At 46.0% G+C, this 20,395-nt stretch overlaps 1 protein-coding gene across 3 annotated transcripts in view; it reads right to left on the minus strand.

Annotated features, from left to right (window-relative positions):
• Positions 1–20,395, minus strand: part of SLC8A3 (solute carrier family 8 member A3) — a 151,012-nt gene that overhangs the window by 88,264 nt on the left and 42,353 nt on the right. For all 3 annotated transcript variants that reach the window (XM_080394949.1, XM_080394951.1, XM_080394950.1), the window contains one exon: positions 5,307–7,118. In XM_080394949.1, the coding sequence (XP_080251075.1) occupies positions 5,307–7,118 (1,812 nt within the window). Of the gene's footprint in view, positions 1–5,306; positions 7,119–20,395 lie in introns of those variants that run through there.

The raw sequence follows: 20,395 nt of genomic DNA on the forward strand, positions 1-20,395 counted from the left end.
GAAGCTAACAGCCACCACAGCAGAACCACGAGCAAAGGGTTGGGGCCCAGGTATCCCTGCACCCAAGCATGGGTGGACAGGAGAGGAAAAGGAGGAGGAAGGGATACTGACCTTTCCACCAAACACAGGTGGCACAACACACAGGACGGAGGGCAGCAGCACTGCGGTGGCTGCCTGGGGCAGCTGTTAACCACCAGCCTTGGGGCACAGCACCAGCCGGAGCTCTGGCCCTCAGATGCATACGTACACACACGCTCCGTGAGCCCACCTGCCAGCAAATGCCTGAAGCCCCCAACAGAAATAAATGCATGTGGTTTTCTACTGCTTAGTGTAATGGCAGCACTCTGGAGCACCAGTGCCACCAAACTTAAGCACACACTCCAGAGACAGCCCAAGGCTCACAGTGACTCCACGGAGCAGCCACAGTCACGCACACAGCAGCCTGGGGGTTTCTCTGGGGAGAAGCAGACAAGGCGAAACAACGTGCAGTTTGCACACAACGTCCTGCCCAAATCCTAAAGGAAAGAAAAAGAAAAAAAGACTGCCTCGATAGGCAGCAAGATTAATATGTTTGTCTCCAGCAGTCTCTGTAAGACTGGAGGAGACAGCCCTTCTGTTACTGAGAGCTCTGCTTAACACACACATAGATTAGTGACGGTAGGTTTCCACATGTTACCAAAGTTCAGCCACGCTGACTTTGCAAAGAGGCTTTGCAGGCCATTTAATACCAGTTTAACACCACAGCATCTCTCAACACCCAGCTCCCTCCTGAGCCACAGACAATACTCTTGAGAACTATAGACTCGGGGGAGATGACTACACCTCTAGCAGCCTTCAGGTCCTGCAAGTCATTGAGTGACCAGCAACAAAGGCAAGTAACAAAGTAGATCTCTTGGCATAAACCTTAGCTCCGTGTAGCTGCTGCAATGGCATGGCCACAGCAGAACTTACCACTTTATTTCCTAGCTAGCATAACAATTAGCTACTGGTAACTCATGGATCTTCCTAAACTTTCTAAAGCAAGACCTAGACTAATTTCCCTATGAATTTAAACAGGGGAAACAATTTAAACAGAGAAAATTTAAATTAAATTTAATGACTTGCTGGGAGTTCTCTTTATTATGCAAAAGAAAATCCTTTAAAACCCAATTCACTTTTTGCTGCTGGCTCTTAATGATTTCTTTATTGCTTGGACATGATAAAGCAGCTGGGTCAATCATTCTTCTACATTATCATACCTCCAAGAACCTGACATTTATTTCCACACAAAATCATTTAACAGAAAAGCGTTCGGTCATCTTGCAAAAAAAAAAAAAAACCACCACAAAACAACAACAACAAGAAAAACAACTAAGGTGTTGTTTGTTTTTTTTTTTCCTTTTAGTCAACGAGAGAGCTAGGATTCTGCTTCAGCTGCTTAGGTCACATCTGACCCTCACTGGAGTAGGAGTTCAGAAATAATAAACATATTGAAAAAGACACAGCATAATCAAATATTTGAGAGCTGATCAATTCCCTTTTCAACAGATGTAAGCATTCAAGATTATATAGCTTGATTTATAGCTATCCGACACCCATACACATCCATACGCACACACACATGCTGCATGGGACCATATTTCAGTAACAATGTCATTCCTCATCTCATCCTGCTTTCTCTTGTGCTCCCACCCAAACGTGAGTAAGGAAACTTTGACCATGTTAGTCTAGAAAGAATCACAGAGGCAATAAGCAAGACCCGGTGGCAGGATCCATTTCCCTCTCATTCTGTAACATTTGCATCAACCCATCTTTTTTTTTTTTTTTTTTTTTTTTTAGTCCCACATATTTTAGGGAAAGCCTCTTAAAAAGAGCCCTAAGACAGTTTATCTTGTTATATTTAAGTGCAAACCCATTCTCCATTTGGCTTTCAGGGAAAGTGCTTATCCTTGGCCCTGGGGATTTGGTAGATGGCAGCACCTCTCCTACAGTTTAATCTCAAAGATGCTATGTAATCCACTGCCCCCCAGATTAATCTTGCCATCACTACAGTTAAGGAGGCCAACCTACAAACTCCTTACAGATCACCTGCCGCTACAGAATGAAAACTGAAGTTTCTTAATTTGTGTGTCAGAGAATGAGCTAAGAGCACGAACTGAGGCTTCTACTCTCCTCCAGTTTACACTGATCAGTGCTTCTTTGTGGCTGCAGTTCTGCAGACCCTTAGCACACATGCACAGCCACAGCAAATCTTAGCACTGTCTTATGTGTTTGCAAGGTGCTGTTAATTCATTTCTTGACTCCATGAGTCAAAAGCCTTTTTGACGTGACTTCATGAGGAGAACTGTCTTATGTGTTTGCAAGGTGCTGTTAATTCATTTCTTAACTCCATGAGTCAAAAGCCTTTTTGACGTGACTCCATGAGGAGAACGCTAAGGTTAAAGCGGTGAGGTAGGCAGGACTCCATCCACAAGCAGCTCCTACATCAGCTTGGAAACCAGAGCTCAAGTTTCACCTTTCTTAGAGGAGGGACTCATTAGCAGGCTGAAGTGGGGAGCATGTAACTTCTCACTACTTTCTGACCCTCAGTCCTTAGCATAGATTACTGACCACCTTAGCCCTCCTGCTTTCCCCTCTGTTCTGCACCAGGCCTCATAGACCCTCGGTCCCCCCGTCAGTGTGCAGGGCATGTCAGTACCTCGTGGTGGATCCCCTCCGTGGCAAGTCATTTAAGAAGTACGGCTTCGAATATTCAGCCAGGCAACCCCCTGGCCATCTGGTGACCCAGTGTCTTCATACAGCCTTGTACCAAGTGATACCATGACCCTACACTGCTCTCTGGGTGAGAAAAACTGTCCCAAATGCCCAATCCAGCCATCTTCCCAAACTGGGCTCACCAAAACCAGACAACGTATGTTGCAACAGTAGCATTACGGGTCTGAACTCCAAATTCAGACTGAATCACCTCAGATTTGTTTAAAGTCTAAATAAATACTTGCTCAAAATTATTTTTCTGCATTCGGAATTAGAAAGCAAAAATGGAAGAAGAAATTAAACCTACCCGTTCCACTGCAGGTTTTTATGGCTGCTTCCACCTGCACCTCAGAGAAGAGCTGGAAAAGTATAGCAGCTGGCCTGTGTTCACTGAATTTAAAGGCCAAGGGCTGATTACTGAAAACTGCCTTCACATGTTTCCAGCCCAAAACTCCATTCCCAGAAGACCTGGAGATTTAAAATGAATCCCCGGAATGAATAAAGGCAGCCTGCTGGCTGACACGATCTCCCTCCTTGTTAGGCTTGTTAGTTTGATTAAGTGCTATGTTGACACAGCTACACTAATTCAAGCTTCAAAACAAATTCATCTCTGCTAGCCACATGTTTCCATGGCCACTGTGGCTAGCAGGCTTTGTTCCCAGCAGTCTTCTGATGCAGAAGTGAAAGTCACATCAATGCATTAGGTGTGGGACAGTTTTAAGTACACCACAAATATCTCATCTGTGCTCTAGGGCACCTTCTCTGGGTCACAAACCACAGTGTTAAGCAACCTACATACCCTTGTTTTCTGGCTGGCCTTCATTGTCACTAGAGTCTATCCCACAAGGATACACATGGTCCTGCTGAACGTGATTTGTTTTAACCTAAGTGAAGCAACTATGCGGCTATGCTCTGACCTGTCACAATTTTCAAAGACAAGAAGAAGTCTTCCATCAGCCAGAGGATGAATGAAAAAGAGAACAGTCTGGAGTAAGATGGCTCATGGGCTTATTCTCTGGTACCCCAGATTTGCTGGCCTTTCACTAATGGGCCTTCCTCAAGCACGAAAAGCCTCTTTCCTTCAAGACCTAGCTGAACCAAGGTAGTACCCATTATATTTTAGGTAGTGTATTCATACGAGACTGTAACTACAGCTACATCTGACATTCTTCTTCACTTTCTTTAGAGAAATCAGCTTGCAGCTCAATTAAGGAGACTAACCTGCATGGCCCACCTCCCTGCAAAGGCCAGATGAGGACAGCTGATCCTCTTCCAGCTCTGATAGTGGCTAAAGCCAGCCACCCAGCAGCTTCTCTTCCTTTAATAGGAAGAACATGTACTTATAATCAAGCATCAGGACTGTGGATATTAGCTGGATTAAATGGTTTAGTGGGCTAAGGCAGAAGGTGCTGTTGAATTAGGGCATCCCTACTCCATAGCATTCAATATACTAACATCCTTTTGGATACTGTATTGGGAGGCTTGGTACAAAGATTTCCTTTCTCTGATGCTGGTTCCAAGTCTGCACAATCCTTCCTTTGATAGCTCAAGTGATTAGGTGTTGTTAACTAGAGGAACCTAGGCACTTAACACCAGGGAATTTTAGCACCAGGCTCACATGCCTCTCCCTACTTAGATAAGGGATTTTTCTCACTCCTCACCAACGTTAACAGCAGGTACTTAAAGCAATTAGACCTCTCTGGTCTTTATTACTTCCTAGCTTGGTATCAGCTACTTCGTACCAATAAAAGAGCTGAATTAACAGGACCAGTGCAGCCCATTCTGCTTCCCTTCTTTATTCTGTATGAAAACACTGGGTCATGGAGCCACATGGACAGGCTGTGAGCGGCAGTGCTTTAGACCATTACTGCCAATTGCCATGGTATTTTACAAGGGGAAAACCACAGGTAGTAAAAGAACAAGAGGTACGGAGATCTAGGGAAGGTGATGTGGGGAATATGGGTAGACCATAGGGGCATAAAGGCTGGAAGGATTTCACGAGTCCAGCAGAATAGCTTGCAGCTGTGCCTATGCTATGAATTAGCTGCCACACAGACCTGCAAGTTGCACAGACAGCCTAGGGACACAGGTACAATGTGCTGCTCCTGTGAAAATAAAGTCCCATGTCTACTGAGCAGCTCTTGCTTGCCCGGGAGTAACTGTTGCAAACTTTTCATCTAGGGATTGCAATAAACTCCTGTGTACTCTATGAATGGTGTTCAAAAAGAGGCTTTCCAGTATTTGCCCAGCTCGGTAGAAGCTCGCCCTTTTTTTCCTCTCTCTACCTTAACTCTCCATTAACCCTTAACTTTAGTACAGGACCTCAGAGAATGATGTATCCCCACCCCCAAATATTTCTAAGCTTCACTTTGAAATTCCCAAGAGGGAATGGACAAGAGCTTTGAGCTCTTAAATCCTGCTGTCGGTTCTTGCCTGAAAGAGGTAAGTAGGAAAACGGATGGAAAGCTGAAGAAAGGAGCCTGTCCCTTGTCAGCATTCACCTGTAATGGATGCAAAATGTGGGGTTAAACACCAAAACTACTCCCAGGAACAGAAACGAATGGGGTACTTACACAGTTTCATCATTCTTGAACTCCAGCTCCCCGTAAGTGTCTTCGAAGTCTTCTCCACCTCCTTTTGCTGTTCCTTCTACTGTCCTAAATGGCACTATGACTGTACCCCGAGCACCTGATGTCCTTAGGACTTTGACTTCCATCACACCAATGCTCTCACTGACATGTATAACATCACACTCAAATGTGAAGATGCCAGCATGGTCATCATCCAGTATAGTCACTGTGGCCACACAAGGAGAAGCCAATATGGCCTTTGGGTATGGGGAGTTACTGAGCTCTGGAGGTTCCTCACTCTCCACCACACGGACATTACTGAGCCGCACAAAGAAATGCTCATCTTCCTCAAAGATGTCATCATCAATAATTCCCACTGAGAACTCCTTCTGAGTCTCTCCTGATTTCAAGACAACAGTCCCCTCTGTAAACTCATAGTCAGCACCAGCATTGGCAGAGCCATCCTCTGTTTTATAGTCCACATAGATGGTCTTGGACATGTCCCCTCCTTTCCGCACCACTGTCAGGAGAACGGCACCACAGTTCTCAAGACACTGGTAGGAGCAGGGGTCAAAATAAATTTTGGAGATGAATTCCTCAGGTTCATCTGGTCGCACTTCATGCAAGCTGGTGGTCTTCTTGGCTTGCTCAGCTGCATGCTTCTTCAGAATATTGCCAGCTCCCGTCATCATTCTGGTAGCTTGAATCCGATAAAAGGCTCTGCTTTTTTGCTGATGAGACAAGGCATAGTAGTTAGCCATCTCTACCAGCTGGTCCAAGTCCTTTTCTGGGTGCTTTTGCTTCAGGTCCTTAAGGATCCGGATCATCTCTTTGCGAGATTCATCTGCCTCCTTCCCCTCCACAGTCACTAAGTTTCCATCTAGAAAGTGGGAGTTCATCATCTTGCCATCCATCTCGATTCCTTTCGGGTGATCACCTTCTGATTCTATGATAATGCCCCTGTGCTTGTCAGTACGGTACTTTTTGTGCATATACTTATAGAAAAGCAGACGTCTATCTGCTATCCAAGCCAGAAGGACGCAAAGTGGAAAGAAGAAAAGCGTGAGCAGACCTTCCCAGACCTGAACCACACCTGGAGAGAAGACAGCAAGGATCATGTACAACCAGATGTAAGCAAAGATGCTCCACGCAGCTGTGACAAAGAAAACCCTCAGGTGTTTTATCTTTCTGGTTTCCCCATCAGGGATCACATAGACGCAGATGGCAATGATGATAAACATATTGAAAGCAGCACTGCCAACAATTGTAGACGGCCCCAGGTCTCCAGCTATGAATCCATGCCCACATACTTCTATCAGAGACAGAAGGATCTCAGGAGCAGAGGAGCCCAGAGCCATGAGGGTCAAGTTGGAAACAGTTTCATTCCAAATCCGAATGGTGGTCGTTGTGGTCTCTCCATTGGGTTTCTTAATCGTGATTTCTTTCTCTTGTGATGTAATGACCTCTATAGATGCCATGAAACGATCTGCAATGATGGAGACTCCAAGGAACATGTAGATCAGTGCTACAAAGTATACGATAACACGGGCAATTTTGTCCCCAAGGGATGGGTTTTCTGGGTACCATATTGGCAGGATAACACCTTCCTTGCAGTCAAAAGATCCTGAACACGAGCTGTTTTGTACTGAACTGGTTGAGTCTCCCGTCAGGCCAGCATCCACCTGCAAACCATGCAAAAACAGCACAAAAGTAACCAGCCCAAAATGGAGGAAGGCCGAGGTGACAGGCTGCAAGCTTAACCACGCCATACACAAGATGCAACTTCCACTGTGTAGATCCAAAAAGGCCGAGAACCTGCAACAAACAAAACAGAGAGGGGGGAGGGAAGCATGAGAGAAAAAGAAGATGCAACATTTACCCAAATGCACTTCAGTATCTCACCACTGAAGAGTACCAGTAGAGATGCATGAGTTGTCTCTCTGTCACTTTGGAGAAGGTATTTAGCAGGGACCCTAACAAACTGCAGCATTTACATGCCCTGCAGATGAACATCAATTGCTAGAAGAGTAACTCGGAGGAAAAGTGTATGTATGTATGCAATAGCCCACTCTAGACCTACAAAATGTGCACAGCAGGAGTACTGAGTGCTCAGCTGCCACTGACCTAATGGTGCCATGGTGCCCCCCAGCACACAGCACTTCAACTCAGCACAAGAAACTCAATCTAAAGGCTCCCTGTCTCACCACACAGGGGATAAGACAAGTCAAGGAATCACTCGCAACACAAGAAGCACCATTTAAGGCCAGTGAGCGACACCCAAATGAAGTCCTTTTGTAGGACCTAATTCAGTTATGAATTATGAAGTACTTTAGTGGCCAAACCATCCCCACAGCCAGCCCCTCCTAACAGGCTGCAGAGTCTCCAGAAGGGTCCTAGGGCTCTCCTAAGCTTCTGAGGCACAGAGTCTCCAATTCAGGAGGTAAAAATGTCAGCCCAGAAACAGGGCAGAGCATTTGTGCTCAGCAAAGCACCAAAAGCCATTTTCAATAGCCTTTCCACCGTGATCTGGACAATCACACTTTACACCAACAATCCCGCTTTTAAATGGTCACAGAAACCACCACAGTTAGAAAAAGCTGTACTCATGAACCCAGAAGACAGAGTAAAAGGACGTATCCACCAACACTCCCTCTGTATCCCTAAGATATAGGTATTTTCAAACACCCTCTTAAAGCGAAAATAACCTCTAACCTAAAATACCATGCAAAACCAAAGGAGCTGATTGATGTATCGCACAGATTTGGCATATCACTGATCAATAATGCCTTCTATACTTATGGACTACATCGCTGTAGGGCTTGCACCACCTAAAATTGGATTCGGAACCCATCACATTGTCATGGATCACACTATTCTCCTTCCTTTATAACAGGCCTCAGGAAGCATTTGGTCTCAGCTTTAGCTGACAAATCACGTTTGTGAGTCCAGACACAGCCACGCATCTCACAGGAAACATCAAAGTTAATAGCAACATTATCTACAGCACTTGGAAGGTTCAAGAGCCTTAACTCCCACTAACTTTCATTGAGGCTTGTACTGCCAAATCAGTAGGGCTGGGATTAATTTCCCCTACTGTAACTACTTAAATCTTGGGCAGTAAGTCAAATGAAGTCACTGAGGCTCCATTTGCAGCCACAGGAAAGAAATGGTCACTTCCAGGGCACAACTCTTCCTGTCCCGCCCTGCTCTGACCCAAAAGATGTATTTAAGACACACATCTCCAGAAGGGGTTTTGTCCCTTCCTACCTCTCCCCTTAGTCTCAAGAGGGTACCCAGCCAGCAAGTTTAGAGCAGATGCTTAACCTTGAGGTGGCAGCGGTTCAAAGAGATGAACTGGCCCCCAAACACTCGAGGAGATCCCTTGTCTCTCTCTTGCACTGTAAATATTCCAGGCAACATTTTAATGTTATCAGCATTAACAAATGCATCTCGAATGGCTATTTTATCATCATGTTGTGTCGCTTGCCTCTTTCCAAAAGCGGGTGCACTCTTCCTGATATCAACAAAAACGTTTTCAACTTTCAGATAAAAATCTATAAAGACAAGCAAAGCAGGAAGGAAAGCGTGAACAAGGACTGCAAATGAACAAAACCGCTCCTGACAAAGCACAGCAGAGGGGAGAGAATTGATTATGCAGTATCAGGATCACAAATCCATATCTGACATCCTTGATATGAAAAAACAATACACTTCTTCACGCTACCTGGACTAATTCAGAAGAGTGAGATTCTCCCACGTTAGCCTGCTTACCTTCTCTCTCCAACACCTACTTACCTGCCTGTCTACCCTATTCCCCGGGGTTCAGAGGGACGTCAGCCCCAGTGAGGGCTGTTAGACAGCCCCAGCCCTAGCCACAGTCTTGAAGTCTCGTTAAAACACCTCGCTGCCAGCATAGCTCAGGGTCACGGGTCAGACTGAGCTACCCAGCACGTGCAACTTGGGTTCAGCCCGACACTCCCATTCTGCCTTCCCTCCCACTCCGCATGGTACTGTACCAGATTTCTGGCTGCAGGATGTTGGGAAATACCTGAGAAAGGGCCAGCGAATGTGCAGAGTAACTGTGAGCAGCGAGCACAAGACCTCTAGGCTGCAAGGCAGGTGTGTGCAGGTGCACAGTTGAGATGACATTCCAGGTACCTCTGACTCAAGGTGCACATGGAGACCAACCACACAAGCACAGCAGCTCCAAAACCACCCCAGGTACATCAGATCATCCTTTTCCATACTGCAGTTGCTGACAGTTGTATCCACCAACCAGTATCGAGAGGTATCCAACAACCTCTTACTTCCAGCTCCCAGCTCCTACTTAACTGTACAGCAGCCAGTGGGTGCTGTGTCTTCCAAGATCAGTCATGTAGAATCAGCTGACAGAAAGACAGGAGTAATTTCAAAAACATCTATGTGACTCAAGCACCTAAATTTGGTTTCAAAAATGACTTAAGAGTCTAAGTATCACTTAAATTCAGAGCCTTGTCTAGGAATAGTGCAATGACTAAACTGCCCTCTGAAATAAATCATTGCTACCACCAACTCCCTCTCTGTGGGACAACCACCTTCTGCAATTAACACTATCTGTCTACCTTCTGTAATGCCATGATGGTTTCTATTGCTAGCCATTCCTCAACACACTCCAGGACCTCGCCGATCCTTAAATTGTTAATTTGTAAGTAGAAGGTAATTTTACTATTTTTCTGCCAACTAATCACATATTGTTTCAAAAACAAACAAAAACCTCTACCAGAGTAATCCAGACTCGGGCTATGGGTTGTAGACTAAAGTCTCAGATTTCAGGAATACTTTTCTTCACTGGTTTTCACTTGCTTTGACAAACATTTTAATATTGTGGAGGTCACAATGATTTTCTAAAATGATATAGTAATGACCTGATACTGCAATTCTTTGACACAGAAAAACTCCCCAGTGAGATCAACAGGAACTGTCACATACACGCTGTCTAATAAGATCTTAATATGTGTTCATTAACATGAAAAACATTAACCTAACCAATCTGAAAAACACAGTGAAGCATTCTTACTGTCATCCCCCACCTTGGGAACTGATGCAAAAGTGCTTTACAACATAGAATAAAACTATTAAATTTTAAAACAGCTTTGAATAAAACATTGAGGTAACACTTTTAACATTCAGATGACAGAGGATAGAAAAGTTAAAACTCACTCTGTAGCTCTAGGTCAGCCAGGTTGCTTACACAAGGCTCAAGGTTTCCCTCAAGTGTATCTATTAAACTTAGTCCAGAAATGACCAGAGGAGATCTATGTAGTTCTGGCTCTGCCAAGACTGAAGTAGACTCGTCCCCTTACCCTTAATCAATGCAAAAGAGAGACAAAACGCAGCAAACATCACTGCACCAGAATGAGCTAGTGTTCAAAAGCAAGGCTCTGAAAAGATTTATTTTAGCAGGGGGAATTCCTTCTACAAGAGTTGACAATGGCCATGTGATCCATAAATCCATACATAGAACCCATAAATAAAAAGACCAGTTCCTGAAATACTTCTGGAGACAATGCAGAAAGTAGCATGGACCATGCTTGTCACAATTAAGCCTACAATAGACAATTACTATTAGACAACTATCAAGCTTCTTACCGAGTTTCAGAAGACTGATGGACCTATAGTGAGGTAGAAAGCTGGGAAGGCTATACCAATCCCTTATAATTTAGCTTTTTGCATACAGCTGTTCACATGACTCTAGAGACAAAAGTATTTTCAATAGGAAGCATTCACAGCAAGAAATCAAATCAAGAGGCAACATAGCACAGTGATGGCTGCTAACACATAACCTCCACATGCCAAATTCCCCAGATCACTGCTCAATAAATACAAAACCAAAGACAAACCGCTAAGTCCCTATCAGTTTCGTATTTAGACAAAATTCCCCTTAAACCATCATAAACCCCTTTGAATTTGACCTGCAAATAAGATTAGGTTGTCTGGGCACCTCCCTTTCCTTCCCTTCTCCCTCTCACCCTCAGATAAATCAGACGCATGGGTACATCTGTGGCCATATATCCTCTCTCCCCCGACTCCAGACGAGCCAGGAAAGGCTGCTGATTAGATGTGAGTACGGGGTGAGCCCCGTTCAGGCGTGGGCGCTGCACAAGGGCCAGACAGAGACATCTCAAGATCAAGGGTTCTGTCTGCTCGACAAGCATCTGTCCCTGAGCAGAGCGGATGCAGCGCTGCTATTGGTGACATCCCATACTCCCCACTCCGAAGCTGGAGGAGACAGAAATAAGGTTCAGCTTAATAATAGGGCCTCGCATTCCTCAGCTCCAAAGCACATAAAAGCTTTTTGATTGAGGACACATTTCTTTTTTATAACCATCAGCAAAACCTGAAATTATAACCTTTCTGCCAAGGAAAACAAATAACTGAGTTTTCACGGAAGAGGTATTGTACCAAATTCACACTCCTCCTTCCCCCAAAATAAAAGCATAACAAAATATTTAATACAAAACAAAGCCGATTTTTCAATCATCTCCATTCAAATGCTATCGAGCCCTTTGCTCATTGCTACATGAGTAGTACTCAGAGTGTAAATTAAGATTTACCTGCAAACCAAAAAAGCCAGAGCAGTGTAATTAGATTAATTTTGTCACACAAATGCAAATTTCTGAACACAGGCTAGGCCTTAAACCATCCTACTTATGGCACACAGCTACCTGATACGAGCACAACCAAGGACCTGACTTTACACCGGTTATTGCACAGCGATAGGTAGCTTAGCTCCCTGCTACCGTACCAGCTAGGCTTCACGGGGAAAAAAGCACCATAACTCATGCTTAGGCCATGACAGATCCCCACAGTTCGGTTCTGTGGAAAAGTTATGGCAGGGAGCTGTAGGTGCTTGCTGCTTTGCACTTCACCGTAAACATGCCAAACCCCGGAATTAGCTGCCTACAGAATAACCCCCTCAGTACATGCCAAAAGCAGCCTTTTTTTTTTCTCTCAAGATCATGCAAAAAGCTACCATAAAAAAACCTAGCTCTCATAGCTAGTCTTTTAATATTTACAGGCTGGTGTCTCTACTAATTTGAGCAATTCCTACCACTGTAGCATGGTAAATGGGTGTTAATTGACATAATGACTCAAGTCTACTAATTCCTAACAGAAATGCTGCAGTGAAGGAATCCAGTTAGATTCAGTGAACCCAGTGGCTGATCCAAATGGAGCACAAGTCTGTGTATGGCTACAAGCAACCTCCAAACACTCAACTTATCCCGGGGAACTGGTCCATGATGGTTTTTCTGTGTTTTAGTATCCATGACACTCCTGGAGAAGCAGCCCCATAAATAGCTAACCCATAAAGATGCCCATACTTAATTGTCCCCTTCCACTACCGCACTGGCTGCACCCGACGAGCTGGACGTTTTATGTCCTTGCTTTCACCCCAGATGAAAAATACCTGTATAGGACAGATGGATACAGATGGATATATATGGATATAGGAGCTGCGGTTTACACTCTGTGCACAGCCATGTAAAGGAGGAGGTGGCAGACACTGCAGGAAGCCCTTCGGCGGGCGGCCACAGCCACGCTCTCAGCCAGCCTTATTTACGGTGTGGGCTCGCACAGCCTCCTCGGGAGCCGCAGTGCTGCTTGCTCTTCCGTTCCCCATACATGTCCATATGTCTGAGATTCCTCAACCTAAGGGACACTGAGCATTACCCTTTTGGTTTTTTTTTTCCCCCCAGAACTGTAGCCTTTTTTACATTCAGAAAATAAAACCTGGTATTTAGGCTGACATACAGATTAGTAGTGGCCATCCTCTTACTTAAAAAGCAGTATTATCTGCTCTGATGTAGATGAAGGGTTTTTTTCTTTTCATGAATATAACACTGTTGTTTTTCCAGGAATTTCAAGTGGCCAGTTCACACAGGAGCTAGCAGGGACCTCTGGAGGTCAGCCTCTCCAACCGCCCCCTGCTCCAGCACGGCCACCTAGAGCCAGCAGCCCAGGACCACATCCAGTTGGCTTCTGAATACCCAGAGGATATTCAAGGATGAAGGATGGAGTCTCCACGGCCTCCCAGGGTAACGTGCACCAGCGCTCAGCCAGCCTCACACTAAAAAAGTGAAAAAGCACAGATACAAGTGTAGGCGTGCTGGTGACAAGCACACCCAGTGCTGGCCCATGGGCGGCCAGAACAAACTCACCCTGTGCACACACCGCACTGGGGGATCACTGCAGCGCCTCAGTGGCAACACACGTGGGTTTGGCAAAAAGTCACTGTCCTGACCTTTTGGAAGTCACTGGGAAGCCTCCATTGCACGTTTAGAGGCGGCTCCTCAAACATCAGTCTTTTTATTGCATTTAGGGGTATTTCTAAACAGAATTAAAGCCTCCAGTGTTTGAATACCAGTGCACATCTGGACACACCATTCTACGCCGTCTGAACAGCGACAAATTGAGAGGGCAGGTACTTAGCAGTGCCTGTGATGTGAAAGGCCCAGTGAAGAGGCTGAAGGTCCTTCCTTTGAGGTTTAGGAGGCTGAGGGAAATCAAGAAGTGGAGTTACTGGGTCACCTGCTCAGTGGCTCCCCTGCCTCCTCCATGGGCTGGAGACAATCCGGAGCAGCCACCCGACCACACGTGGGGTTGCAACAGGCAGTGACTCCTCCGTGGCAGCCTTCAAGGCAGTAGTTTTCATCACTCTCCATCTTGCTGGTTTATAAAGAGCAGCAAAGACCATTTGGGGAACAGGGGGGAAGGGAAAAGAAATTATTCCAGCGGTGTGAGGAAAACTTCTTGTCAGTAAAAGACATTTTATGTACTGCCCGTGGCAGCACACTGGGTGTGTTATTTACTGCTCCTGCTTCACAGACATATTATACTGCTGGTTCAGGTGCCGCCATCAGAGTGCAACTTACCACCTAGTGACTCACGGCATCCTAGAGGAAAGATGACAGCAGCAGCTCGTGACATTTCTTTAGCACTTTCATGACAGATCTGCAACATCTACAATTAAAGACCCTAGGATTTGTTGTCAACAGTACGTTCGTGCTGCAGAGCCGGTAGTTACTTGTACTCAAAGGCAGGCTAAGCGGTAAATAAGAGGGGGAAAGGTGTTGTAGTCATCTCTCGCCCTCTTTAGATCCAGAGTTCGTTAAGAAAACACAAGTTTTGTGATGGAAAACACTCATTTGAGGCAAACAAAACAAACCACGAGATGTGCTGAATTTGATGCAACAAGTAGCCGAGCAGGGAGCCCTTCCCTGGCTGGCTGATGGGCTACTGGGTCAGCCACCAGCCAGCCACGCTGGGTGCTAACCCCAGCAGCTGGGGCACACGCTGCTCCAATCCTCCAGAATGGGCCTGTTTATTCGTAACTTCTCCTCGAAGGAAAAACATGAAGAAAATGTCTGAATTTTTTTTTTTGTCCAAATATAGCAAAAACTTATTTTTACAAAAAATGCCATGTCACACACAACAGAAATTATAAGCCCTCCACAAGTCTATTCAGAAGGGCTCATTCCTGGCTCGGTACGAAAGGAAATATTTAAATATTTAATGGAGGCAGAAGCAGCACAAACGAGGCAGTGGAAGACTGGGCAGAAAACTGGGAGGGGAGAGGAGGAGGAGAAGGCTACACCTCAGAAATCACCTTTACCACTGCAATGAAGAAGCAGCAGTTGTCATTTGTCACGTTAGACTGAAGACTTCTACACTCCGTGTGACAGGCACAGTAAATGGGGTAGATAGGACAGGCTCTCGCTTAGCCCAGTTAGCACAGGTTTCACTAATTTCAGAATTATACCACAGCCAGAAGAGTTGTCTGGTCCACGCCTCAGGGGCCACAGTTGCCTTGTTCCCCTTGTGAAAATTATTTCCTAGTACTTTGTCCAGCCCAGTTTTAAATTACCCAAGTGATGGCATTTCCACAACCTCCCATAGAGACTCTGCCATGATGTAATTTATCTTGGAGGTTTTAGCCGTCTTCCTTATATTTAGGATGAAATTAAGAAAATTTATGCTGCTAGTTCTCATTATCCTGTCCTTGGAGCACTCTCAACCATTCTCCTCCCTGCCTGAGATTTACATGCTTCAGATAACTTGTAAATAGCTGTTCTCCTCCACAGTTATTCTTTGGCCAAAGCACACAAATTTATTTTAATCTTTATAAATTAGCCCAAGCTGCCCTTTAATCATTTATCTTCATCTCCTCTTGGTTCTCCATCTTTGCAGCGGTCAGGAGCAGACGGGTGTCTGGGAGAGCCATACCTCAGCACCTGCTCCCACTGAACCCAGCAGCAGATCTGCTCTTGTTGGAGCAGGAAAGCTGAGCCTGGGCAGCGGAGTCTCGCCCCTCAGCTCCGCCGTACAGCAGGCTTTCCTGAGGTACCGCACTGTTACAAAGATTAAATCGAGATTGATTTGCAGAAGCTCACTGTGTTTCTCACATCCAAAGGTCTCTCCGCCTAGTTTGCTGCGTCCCCAGCGTGGTGGGGCTTGTGTGAGGAGCGCTGCGCTGGCTGGCGTGTGTGGAACAAAACAGAGATTTCCAGAGTTTCAACCAAGAAGTCAGGGTCTCCAGCTGAGAGGAGGGAAATATGCTGTGATGCGCTCACTGCTGCTGCTGCAGATCTGAGCACAGCGGGAGGCATGAAAAATGCACTGAGCTATGGGTTATCCTCAAAATACCTCCCACTTCACTTCGAAGGTGCCAAAACCTGTAAATTCTCCCATTTGAATACAGTTATCAAGTAAGATTTCACACAGCACGCTCACCCTTTGCCGACACATATCCCCACGTACCTCTTATTGACAATTTAGGTATCTTAATCCTTCGGTGTTTTTTTCAGCTGCTAATTCTGCAAATGCTTTAAAAAAATAAACGCTCACATCTACCATGATTAATTCATTCTTCGTAAGTCCAGGCTGTTTATTGCTCTTTGTTCATTTATGCACTAGCTGTTTACAGATCCTCTCTTAATATTAGCTCTGTTATTTGCTAGAGACTCAAGTTATATTTACCATATGGTAATTGCAAAGATGACATGGACAACAAACAGTGGAAGCTGAGCTGCTACGACAATTACAGTAAGTGGCAGCAGTCTCCAGGCTATCTGCTGCCCCACCTTCATTTCTTCACCCCCCACCCTCTGATGGCTTCATTGTGGGCTGCATAAAGCCATACGCCTCTGAACTCTACAGCAAAGACAGGCAGAGATTTGTTCTTCACTATGGCATTACCAGACAGGATTATTCGCCTTTTTTCTTTCAGCCTGTGTTTCAGCTGCAGGTCTGCCCTCCCTGGCTGGCTGCCCCACTCTGTCCTGTCATGAGTAGGTAATCTGAAATACCATCTGGAGCTAGTCGCCCTCAGTACCCACATTTTCTCTCACTGTTACAACAGCAGCACTAACTTCCCCCACTATCCCATCCATGGTCTCAGTGTGTCTCAGATAGTTCACCGAAGGAGTCACGAAGGACCAGATTTCACAGGGTAGTTAGAAGCTTAATGGAGCAGCTCTTTCACCCACTTGGACACCTTGACCCCACTGAAATCATGGATTTTCCACTGGACACCTAAACATGATTTAAAACTGCTGCAGAAAACCGAACAGATGACTCTAGGAGAGGCCGCTGCTGCCTCCTCCAAAGACAGACAGGAGAGCAACCATTTCTTGGTTCTTGCCAAGAGCACTGGGCAGACCCCACACCCCAAATAGCACAGTGCTAAGCCAGGTAAATACATGAGTTGATTCTTCAAGAAGGTTCAAAAAAATCAAGATTACTTACACATGTGTACCAACTCAGGAGCAGCACATACAACAAAGCACCTTGTCTGAAAAGGAGGAGGCTCCTCCTTTGCCATTTCTAACATGCCTGCAACTATGCTCTCCCAATTCCCAGCAGTCAGCAAGTCTTAACTTAGATACCAGTGAGGAACGTTTGAAAACTGGATGCAGAGCACCATGTGTCAGAAGAATTTCCCAGCAAAGTACATAATAATCATGCTGTTGATTATCTCCAAAGTGGAAGAAAGAGCATTTTCACGGTATTCAGAGCACTACTTATACCAGCTGCTCTCCCTTGACCCTCCCCTCCAAAAGCCGCCTTTTGCACAAAGTCATCTTGAAAATGAGGACTATCTTTCCAGCCCAGACAACTTGTATACCACCAACAGACAGCTGGCAAGAGAGAAGAGAAAGAGGGTCCTTAGGACCAGATTTTCTCTGGCGTTTTATGCATAGGTCAATGAGCCCAAGTCAGCAAAGCCATCTTATTCTACTGGAAGAACTACCTGAGGAGCTTTGGCAACATTTCACATAACATTAAACCTCCAAAAAGAAAGCTTCATCTATCTCCTTTTTGCAATTCATGTCACACGCATCAGCTGGGAGCATCTTCCTGCTTCCTCCATACCAACTGTATTCCTGTACATCCCACCATGGTTCCTCCCTCCTCCCAGTGCTCCATGCTGGCCCTGGATTTGCTACAACTAGTCCTGCCAACAGGAACAGCTGAGTCATGGGAGATGACCACATCAGCCAAATGCACTGAAACAAGACAAGGGAAGGAGAAAATCCTCCTTCCCCCCACAGGTCCAGACCCTAGCAAACAAGGCCTGGAGTCTCTCTTCTCCACCACATGCCCAGCATCACCTCAGAACAGCATCCTGAAATGCCTCATTCTGGAGTTACAATGACAGGAGTCACTAGCTTAATGCAGGTACTTGGATAACATGTTTATCCCACGCACCCACCCCACTGTATGGTCTATTTAAGCCATCGAGGCAAAGAGAGAGGACAGCCTCTATCCTGTCACTGAAGGACACAGACTCCATTATGGATGCTAGTAGTCCCACATCTCCATCAGTTTTACAGAGAAGCTCAAGTACCCTCCAGGAACTGCAGAAATTATCTTTCCACCCACTTCTGCAAAGAGAAGATTTAAACTGAGATGTACTCTACTGGCTTTGAAGTCCAAATCTCCCCTAAGACAAGGCTAGGATGAGAAAATTCCAGGGTCCCTCTCTTGCTGGGAGTTTCAGTGGAGGACCGATTTGAGCAACAGCTAAGGCAGGAATGAACAGCCTGTTTTCACACCCTTACTTCCCCCCCAGCCCCCGTGCCCAGCTCCCTCAGCCCAGAAAGCCTCTCCTGTCCCGCCGTACTTCTGTGGTGGTGCCCTGAACCCAGCTCTTCTTGCCATCACTGCTGACAGAAACTCCTGTCATCTGGGAAGCCTGTCACAGGTGACAAAAAACACTCTGCCCAGACCAGGAACAACAGTCCCCAAACACCAGCATGTGAGGAGCGGTGGGACAGGGAGAGCGCTACCTCGAGCACAGCCACCATTACCGTTTCATTGAGGCCAGTGACACAAACAGGTAAACGAACAAGCACAAGCTGTCTTTGGCAAAAGGATGGTTTCTTCTAAAGACAAGCAAAGCCTCAAAATTAATCCATTTTGCTGTGGGAGCTCAATGAGAAGAAAAATGAATAAAAATTTGTTTTCAATTAATTTGAGCCCTGTAACCCTGTAACCCAACAACCCTCCTTCCTCTTGCTCCCTGCCCACCATTCCCCCTGCAGACTTGCACACAAACATTTCCACACCCCTTCCCCTAATTCTTCTTCCCACAGCAAACTTATGGTCCTTCCCATACCCAGCTACCAGCCAAGCAAGAGGCAGTGCACACTGCTGCCCTTTCTGAGCCCCCTGTGCTGGCCAGCCGGTCAGCAAGCCACCAGCACCACTGGTGCACCTTCCACGAAGTGCATAAGAATGTGCCATCAGAGAGATTACCACCCTTTTGGCCGAGGTGACTGCAGCCAACGTTCTGTGTCTCCCAGCTGTTGGCTCCCCATACAGATACTTGCAGATTACAACCGTGCCACCTCTTCATGCCCTCTTTGCAATGGTAAGTAGATGAAGCTTCTGGAATCCTGCACAACCAAACACAACTCCCAAATCCCCTTTCACAACTCAAACACGCCCTCCCTGAGCCTTCACCGGGAAATCAGCTGCGGTCAGAGGGACAGAGGTGGTCAACCAGGCCAAAAGAAGTTCAAGGCAAACACCAACAGAAAGGTCCCAGACTCACGGTATTTGATCTGGCAAGCACTGGAAACCTTTTAAATTCTATGCTGTGCATTTGTGCAATCTGTGGAACTCAATACCATAATAAATAAGTACTGGAAGACTCAAAGGAAAACTAGATGTGCATGGAAACTCAGAATATCCAGATTCACGGGCCAGGATTCATCCCTCCTTTTGCTCCAGAGCGTACTTCAACCTTAGCAGTTTTTGTGAAACTTGCTAACGTGCGTGTACAGTGAGATCTGGAAAGACCCTTCTTAACTGAGCATCTGCTTCCCGAGTGAGCCAACCTCCTGCTTTGCCCCAGCAGCCAAGCCCACACGGACCTGAGAGAACAGGCAAAGAACCACAGAGGATAAATGGGGGGCTGAACATGTGACAGGTGCTGTTAGAAGACTGGGAAGTTGGAAGGCACAGAGTTGTTGAGGTAAGTGGGGAGCTGGGGCCGTTATGGCAAAACCATGAAGAAATCTATATATTTAAGACGGAAAAGCAGAGGAGTGAAAAGGCCAGAGCTGGGGGAAGGAGAGGTGCTTGTGACTCACTGGGATGCATGAAGCAAGGAGATGGATGTAAGCAGGCAACAGGCAAGCCAGCAGTTTTTTGGGAGTGACATAGGTGCAGCATGTGCCGCTGAGCATCTTCTCACCTTCAGCATCCCAGTGCGATTCCCCAGAGGGCAGGCAGCTCCGTCATGCTCTGAAGGTTAAGCTGCGCCTTCTGCCTGGCAGAGGAGCACAGTGCTGCCGATGGGTAAAACTGCCTACCTACTTAAAAGCAAACCCCAACACTGCCAGGAGGGACAGGCTTTATTTTTAGCTGGGACACCAGCAGGGTCACTGCTGGTGCTGCATTTCCCCACAGAAGCCAGGGTTTCATGAAGTGTGCTGTGCTGTCAGGTCAGCTTTGGGGAGATGGATTATTTAAGTTAGAGAAAAGGAAACATTTACTAGAAGAAGTGAACCTGAAACCACTCTGGAAGGTTAAAACAGAAGGAAAAA

This window comes from Falco punctatus, assembly GCF_963210335.1.
Source record: "Falco punctatus genome assembly, chromosome: 7".
Classification (NCBI taxonomy): domain Eukaryota; kingdom Metazoa; phylum Chordata; class Aves; order Falconiformes; family Falconidae; genus Falco; species Falco punctatus.